General features: G+C 36.7%; 1 protein-coding gene across 5 annotated transcripts in view; it reads right to left on the bottom strand.

Moving 5' to 3' along the window:
* Positions 1 to 748: 748 nt before the first annotated feature.
* LOC102147527 (uncharacterized) overlaps positions 749 to 8,969 on the bottom strand; it is a 109,507-nt gene continuing 101,286 nt past the window's right edge. For 4 of the 5 annotated variants that reach the window (XR_011438522.1, XR_011438563.1, XR_011438555.1 and 1 more), the window contains 2 exons: positions 3,131 to 3,193; positions 2,252 to 2,390 (listed from right to left, as the gene is read on the bottom strand). Coding sequence is in view for 2 of the 5 variants with exons in the window: in XM_070266734.1 (XP_070122835.1) it covers positions 3,173 to 3,193 (21 nt within the window). In the remaining 3 variants the exon portion in view is untranslated. Of the gene's footprint in view, positions 3,194 to 8,969 lie in introns of all 5 variants that reach the window. The other variant, XM_070266736.1, reaches the window with a different exon arrangement.

Raw genomic sequence — 8,969 nt, 5'->3', positions numbered from 1 at the left:
GGCCATCGCACACACATTCACGTCTGTATCTCGTTCTATATTTATTTATTTTATTAATTTACTATATTTATTGAAATCCCTGCATTCATACAGGTACAGCCAATTCCAATCTAACACCACAGACTTCATTCTAGTTTGCTCCCTTTCCATTAGATAGTGAAAATCCTGACTCCTATTTTTCTTGATATCTTTACTTTTTTGATCGATCCCTCTGTTTATAATCCATCTCCCAATGTATTCCTCCTATGTCTCCCCTGTGTAGATGCCCTCTTTACTCTGCTCAAGCTCTGAAACCTCATGCCAGACTGCCCCACACATGGGTGTCCTTTTCACCCATCTTGGGCTCTGACACTCCACTCTGGGGTGGCCCTGCACGCAAATGCCCTTCGTACTCAGTCAGCTCTAACAGCCTATGCTGCACCACCTCCAACATGGACCGGCCTCTTCTTCCCACCAGGCTCTGACTCCCCAAGGCGGGGTGAACCTCACCCAATGCTCTTCACTGGCTGCTAGGGCTCTGGTGCCCCCGCCATGCCACTCACAGCACCATGTCCACCTTGCTCTACACATGTCATGACTTGACTTCTGAGCTTTTCAGAAAGGGGAAGGGAACCTGATTGATACATTTTCAAATGCTATTTTAAAACATGGAAATTGCTCAGGAGAAAAAGAAATCACCAGAAGCTTTTGTTTAAAACTGCTAGAAAATGATTTTCAGCAAATCAAAGCACTGTTTTTAAAAATGAAATCAGTTCCAATCATGAAGAAAACGTTTATTTCCCATGAAGATCTTATATCAACCAATACACAAAAATGAATTCATTATATACTACTTTGTGGAACTTCCCCTAGTATTTGCATGGCCCCAGGCAAGGGTACAAATGGAGACTCACATACCAATAGAGAAAATACTTGAAAGTTATAAAACACATTAATAAACTTTCAAATAAAATATGTTCTATCTTCTTACTTTGACAAATTACCTTTCATAACAAAAATGTTTAAATGTATAAAAGTATGTTTTTTGTATGATCAAAAGTCAGCTAAATATCAGAGACAACTGAATTTACTACTGCACGTGTCTGGATGTTCTGTTGATGAGACAGTGATAACTGATAAATGATAAAGCAAAGGCGTACGCAATTCATTAATTCCATTTATTCCATGAAATTTACTTTTCTAGCTTTCATTCTAGCAATATCACTAAATTATGTGGTCATAATCAAAGTTTTCACGTAATTCATTTCTATTGTAATTCCAAATTAGATGACCTTTCTTGAACCGGATAAGTTTCTATATACATTTTTTTTGTTTGCTTTTTACTAATTTCAATTGGAGAAACACTACTGAGACCACAGCCACTGAAGTAAAATCTCTAAAGCATTATTTAGATTCAGAAACAAATCGTGAATTTTATGCATCATGTTCAAACATTGTAATAAAGCCACATATGACAAAATATTATAATAGCTAAATATTACAAAATATTTTAATTTCACCATATAATAATTTCTACCATCTCTTAAATCAATACCGATACCCAGGCTTTTGTGTAAAGAATCAGTGTCACACTTCATACATGTGTCTAGACCTACATGTATATCAATTTAAGAGTAATATGAATCATTTAATATTACAAGACGTTTCCCGGACGCCATATTCAATTGTTGTGAGCAAGCAAGAAAATGGATGCTGGGCAGTATTGGGATGTAATTCACTATGCAAAAATGTACTGTATTCATATTACATGACAGGAAGAAATTGACAAGTTAAATAGTTTGGTTTTTCTCTTAAGCACGTCTACTGCTCAAATCCTTCCCTCAGAAATAACGTTTGTGAAAAAAAAAAAAAAGAAATAACGTTTGTTTCTGATGTTGGCAGTGGCGCAGCCTACAACCTTCACCCCACCTAGACAGGTCACCTTTTATTTTGAGGACATGGAGCAAGGGATGAAGAGATGAATTTAAGATTAGAGGTCATGCTGTGCCTCAGCTGAAACAGTCTCACAGGCAACACACAGTCCATGGGTTTCTTAACACATTTGTATTTGTGTCTGTGTGATAAAGGGAGCCCCCTGAGGCCTGAGGCCCAAGGCAAAGGCCCCTTTGCTGGGGTCTAAGGACGGTAATGTTATGCTGTCTATAGTGCATGAAGTGCTGTGTAAAATAAGAGATGAAGTTATAAGACATGGCATGTTGCTTCATAAGAGTTTGAAATCAAACTAGGGAGAGGGAGAGAGTACCATAAAGTGAACAAACACAATAAGACAGAAAGTTGCCCACATGTTCAGAAATATGAAGCTCTTTGTATGTACCCACAGCATCGCTCGGAATCCCAGACTGCCCCAAGGGTGGGGACTGTCTCCACAGCCCTGGAGCCTTGCAGATCACCTGGTACAAAATCAAGGCACAATAAATGTTGAAAAGAAAAGAAAAGAGCATATGGCCCCTGAATTGATGAACTCAAGCTTCTGAAGCCTTAAAAATAAGCCCCCCTCGCCCCAATTTGTCCTGCACCTCTTTCTCTTTCTCCCATCTACCCTCCTAATTCTTGTCCTCCCAAAGGCATACTCTTAGGCATTAACCTCATCCATTCTCTTAGTTCAAGACTGCGATGCATATTTGATATTTTTCCTCCTATTTTATTTTCTTTTAATTAATGTTTACCATGGGCGTGTTGTACCTAGTTATATACACATTAACCATTTAAGTGACATTAGGAAAATTTTTCCTACACATCCTATATGATTCCATTTTTGTAAATAAGTTTCCGACTAGGAAGTGAGTCACAGAAAGCTTTAACTTTGTTAAAGATGTTTTTACAACAAAGTAACATTCTTGAGGTGACTTTCTAGATCCATTAAAAACATAAGTCTTAACCATGCCCAGTAAGGAAGAGAAAAGAAATAGCTAATGTGAAATGAACCCAAATCGTTCCTCATCTGTTTTGGAACATGGAGATCCATATGCACAAACACTCCCGTAAACACAGGCATGCTCCAATTCACCCTCTTAAATGCCTGATATTTGATCCTATCTGGGTTTAGCTCTGCTTGCTTTAATTATGATCAAAAGCTGAGAGCAGAGAATTTTTCCAGATATTTGTCAAGCACCCACAAAGTTCCTAGTACCATATGAGGTCCTCGGAACACGGTGTACAGAGAAGGCAGTCCTCATCTCAAAGAGCGTATAATCTAAGAAGAGAGGAAATAAGAACATACAATTACAGTAACTACAACATGAATAGGTCAAAGACTGTATTTGCAAGTTACAGAATGGGTTGAATAAACTCGTCTTACCTAAACTCTTGTTTGCACAAAAACGTACACAAAAGGAAAGAAAGAAACCAACTGAGAGCATGATACATTCATTTAATTTTTTTTCATTAAGGTAAAATTTACCTACAGTGAAGTACATAGATCTTAAGTGTACAATTCAATGAGCTTTTTAACAAATGTACATGCTGTCTAACAAAATATCAGTTATGATATACAATATTTCCCTCACCCCAGATAATCCATTAACTTCTGTAGGATCTATATAGTAATATCCCCCCCATTCATCTTTGTTTTTAGTAATTTGTGTTTTCTCTCCTCTTTTCTTGGTCAGTCAATTTTATTACTTATTTCAAAAAACTAACTTTTAACTGTTAGTCTCCATTGCTTGTCCGTTTTCTGTTTTATTGATTTCTGCTCTTTATTATTTTTTCCTGTACTTTTTTAGGGGGAGACTTTAATTCACTCCTCTTTTCTAACTTCTTAAGGTAGAAATTGAGATCATTGATTTGAGAACTTTGCCAATTTCTAACATAAGCATTAAAAAAAATGAATTACCTTCTAAAGATTTCTCATAACTTTTGATGTTATTTTTTATTATTATTCAGTTTGAAGTATTTTCTAATTTCCTCTGATTTTTTCTTTGACACCTGGGTTATAGAAGAAATACATTGTTTAATTTCAAAATATATGGAGTTTCTTTAGGTATTTTATTTGCAATTAATTTCTAATTTAATTCCATCATGTTGTGAAAATATACGCTGTAAGATTTAAATCTTTTGAAATTTATTGAGAATTATTTTATGATCCAGCATATGGTCTAACTTGACAATCCTTCTTACTTACTTTGAAAGAATTCATATTCTGCAGCTGTTGAGTGAAATATTCCATAAATCTCAATCAAGTTGGTTGAATTATCTGTTACATCCTTGTTGGTTTTTGTCTACTTGTTTAATCTACTTGTTATATTAATTATCAAGAGAGGGTGTTAAAAATTGTGAATTTGTCTGTGTCTCCCTTTTGTTCTCTCAGTTTTGCTTCCCATATTTTGAAGTTCTATTATTAGGTTTGTAGCTTAGGATTTTTATGTCTTCCTGTTGACTTCATCCTTTAGCCATTGTAAATGCTCTTCTTTATCTCTGCTGACATTCTTTATCTTGAAGTCTACCTTGATGTTAATATAATCACAACTGCTTTCTTATGCTTATTGCTTCATGGTATATCTTTCCTCATCCTTTTACTTCGAACTTATCTATGTGTTTAGATTTTACTTTTGAAGTGCATTCTATTGTAGACAGTTGTCTGGGGGGTTTTTTTTAATCCATTGTGACAATCTTTTCCTTTTAACTCAAGAGTTTAATCCATCTATAGTGAATATAATGATTGATATGGTTGGGATTGTGTTTACCATCTTGCTTTTAGTTTTCTCTATGTCCCATCTATTATTTCCTCTCTTTACCCTTTTTCTTTTTCTTTTGGCTTAATCAAATATTTTTGATATTCCATGTTAATTCTTCAATTTTTTTGTTAGCTATCTTTGAATTATTTTCAGTGGTTGCTCTAGGGCTTACACTACGTACCTTTAACTTACTGCAGTCTAATTAGGTTTAATATGGGACACATAAAATGTAAGAGAGTATACAACACAATTCCATTCCTATCCCTCCATATTTTGTGCCTTTTTTGTGTTATATGTGTTATATTTTATTGCTACATGTTATAAATCCCACTATGCAATGTTACTATTTTTGCTTTAAATAATATCCTTTCTAAAAGAGATTTAGCAGTCTAATGTGTGTTGTTGAAATCCCAGAAGAAAAGAAGAGTGAATGGAGAAGAAAATACATTTGAAGAAACAATGGCTAAAAATTTCCCAAATTTTGTGAAAAAGATGTTGTTAGACACAGATCTATCTACAACGCATAGTGAACCCAAGCTGAACAAAGACAAAACACACACACCCCAAGCTGGAGAAAAAGAGATACATTACATACAAGGAAACAATAAGAACCATTGAATCAGCTAAATTCTCATTAGAAACAACAGAGGCTACAAGACAATGAACACCTCAAAGTGCTGAAAAGAAACAGGAAAAAGCTGTCAGAATAGAATTCTAAATGCAGCTAAAATATCTTTCAAAAATAAGAGTGAAATTTTGTTTTCCTGTATTTATGGGGTAAAGCGTTCGTGCAAATCCTTCCACAGATGACTATTATGAAATCTGGACAAAATATTTTAGACTGGCCCTGAGCTAACATCCATGCCCATCTTCCTCTACTTTATATATGGGACGCCTACCACAGCATGGCTTGACAAGCAGTGTGCAGGTCCGTGCCCGGGATCCAAACTGGAGAACCTCGGGCCACTGAAGCGGAGCGCATGAACCCAACCGCTGCACCGCTGGGTGGACCCCCAAAATATTTTTTAAAAGACAAGTATTTGAAGACATTCGAAAGAAACCAAAGGAGAATTTGCACTTGAAAATCCACACTTGAAATGGGTTAGAATTGTGAGTTTGTGGTGTTTTGACCTTAAAAGTTTCCCCCAAACTCAGTATATCCAGAAGTAGAAAACTGAAGCCTTACTCATTCGCTGTGACAGAGGACAGAATTCAAGCCTGAGAGAGCAGCTATAAATTTAGGAGCACAATCCTAGAAGTGCCAGAATGTCAAACTCTTATACATATGCCCGTATCCCAGCCCATCCACTAAAATATGAGTTCGTGGGAGATACTGATGGGACGACAACAGTTTTACTCTGGTTAGATTAACTGCCTCTTAAAACAGAAAAATAACAATCCTTAGAAGAATATAAAAGTATCCAGTGTTGCTACTATGTATTATCTATAATAGTCTCTTTTTTTTTTTTTTTTTTTGAGGAAGATTAGCCCTGAGCTAACCTCTGCTGCCAATCCTCCTCTTTTTGCTGAGGAAGACTGGCCCCGAGCTAACACGTGTGCCCATTTTCCTCTACCACAGCATGGCTTGCCAAGCAGTGCCATGTCTGCACCTGGGATGCGAACCAGTGACCCTCGGGCCACCAAAGTGGAATGTGCTAACTTAACCACTGTGCCACTGGGCCGGCCCCTATAATATTCTCTTTTTAACCAAAAATTACTAGCCCCACACACAAAAAAACAGGATAGTATGACCCACTCAGGAAGAAAGGAAGTCAATAGACAGTGATTCCAAGTGGGCCCAGATGTTGTACATAGAAGTCAAAGATTTCAAAGCACCTATTATAAAAAATTAAAATAAAATTTGTTCAAAGAATTTTTTTAAATGTGGTCTCAATGTGTGAACAGATAGATTATCTCAATAGACATGTGAAAATTTATTTTTTAAAAAAGAACAAGGGGCCAGCCCTCTGCATAGTGGTTAAGTTCGGCACTCTCCGCTTTGGTGGCCCAGGTTTGCAGGTTCACATCCCCAGTGCAGACCTACACCACTCATCAGCCAAGTTGTGGCAGTGACCCACATACAAAACAGAGGAAGATTGGCACAGATGTTAGCTCAGGGCTAATCTTCCTCAAGCAAAAGAAGAGGAAGGTTGGCAACAGATGTTAGCACAGGGTGAATCTTCCTCAGAAAAAAAAGAACAAATAGAAATTCTAGAGTGAAAAGAAAATGATAGAAATGTACAGTTCACTAGATGGACTCAACATCACATTTGAGATGGTGGAAGAAACAATTAGTGAACTCTAAAGAGATCAAAAGAAATTATCCAATATTAAGAATTAAGAGAAAAAAGATTGACCATTTTTAAAACCTGTGGGACAATGTAATTGGAGTCTCAGAATAAAAGAAGAGAGAGGAGGGGACAGGAAAAATATTTGATGAATAGCGGCTGAAAATTTCCCAAATTTGGTGGAAAGTATTAACTTGCAGATCCAAATAAGCCCAACACACCCCAAGCAGCACAAATAAAATGAAAACCACACTTAGTACATCAGAGTCAACTGCTGAAAACCAAACATAATGAAAAAAATCTTAAAAACACCTATTTTGTCTGGTTTTCTTATTCTAGGTAGAAGGAGAGGAAATTCAAGATCAACTACTCCAGTAATGGTTGGAAGTAGATGTCCTCTACATTCCTTTTGGTCTGGCTCTCACAAGACCAGCTGATTAACTTGTATCCATTCTACCTTTATTTCTATTATGTTCTGAATACAGGCCCCATCACTTACTTTTAGGATTGCTCTGTACATCCTATGACTACTCCCTTGAACTCGTCTGTATTAGTCAGCTCAGGCTCTTATAACAAAATACCATGGACTGAGTGACTTAAACAACAGACATTTATTTCTCACAGTTCTGGAGGCTGGTAAGTCGAAGATTAAGGTGCTGGCAGATTCAGTTCCAGGCAAAGGCGCTCTTCCTGCTTGTAGATGGCTATCTTCTTGCTCATATGGTGGAGAGAAAAAGAGTTTAGTGTGTCTTCCTCTTCTTATAAAGACACTAATTCCAGCATTCTTCCCCTCTCTCATGACTTCACCTAAATCTAATTACCTCCCAATGGTCCCACCTCCAAATACCATCACATTGAGTATTTTGGAGGGACACAAACATTAAATCCCTAGCACTGTCATTGGTCCTCTTAAAGCAATGAAAACAATCTGTTCTGCTACTTTTGCTGGATTTTTGGTTAAGTCTTTAGCATTTAAAAAATAAACTCTGGACCAGCCCCAGTGGCCTTGTTGTTGAGCTTGGCTTGTTGTGCTTCAGTGGCCTTGATTCTATTCCCGGGTGCAGACCTACACCACTCCTCTGTCAGTGGCCATGCAGTGGTGGAGACTCACATACAAGAAAAAAGGGGAAGATTGGCAGCAGATGTTAGCTCAGGGCTTCCTCAGCAAAAAAAAAAAAGAAAGAAAGAAAGAAGAAAAAAACTAATTCCTTGGATGTCTCTTAAGGCAAAATAAACTTTATTCATTTGTTTGTTTACTTGAGAAACAAGATGCATTTGAGGACTTGAGTTTAGGAAGCCTGAGGGGAGAAACAATTTTAAACAGTTGTCAAATGTTCCAGAATGGTTCTTTGGACCTTTCCTTTCACTCTTTTATCTCTTTCTGGGTCACTGTCATATAAGTTGGAATAAGAATATGGCTTACCATATGGTTAAAATAATCATGGAAGAAGGGAAAAAAATTCTTGCCTAAAACGTTCTGCTTCCTTCCCCTCTTTACGAAGATCAGATGATAAGCTCTGTTAGCATCTTCTTAGCCCACAACCACCATTGACATGTCACTTCCCAATCTGCTCTTCCTTTACTTAGAAGAGAAAGTTCTTCTCTTAGTGAGGGCCAAATATAATACAAAAAAAAATTATTTAACTGGACTCATCCTTTTATTTCCAAGACTGATTTAATTGTGGTAGCCTAGGCTGATACTGGAACAAAACTGAAACAATCCAAATCTGAAAACAAATTGCACACATTTGCTGAATTCGAGTACTACATTTAACTGCTCTTCAAATAAATTTAAAGGATTTTAAAAAGTACTTTACTGGTTCAAGTTGGAAATGAATATGTAGCTGTTTTTATAAAACTACTGAGTAAATTGGATCCACAAAAATATTCTCCAGAACAACCTGAAGCAAAGGGATATTCGTTTGGTTAAGTTTCTAACGCTTGGAAAAGAAAGGCAGTGTTTTTACCTTGAGCATTTATGGAACATCTCTGGGAGAACTGGAAGTTT

This window comes from Equus caballus, chromosome 5 (genome assembly GCF_041296265.1).
Source record: "Equus caballus isolate H_3958 breed thoroughbred chromosome 5, TB-T2T, whole genome shotgun sequence".
NCBI classification, from domain to species: Eukaryota; Metazoa; Chordata; class Mammalia; order Perissodactyla; family Equidae; genus Equus; species Equus caballus.
Note: the sequence above shows the minus strand (reverse complement) of the source record. Positions and strands in the feature narration are given on the sequence as shown.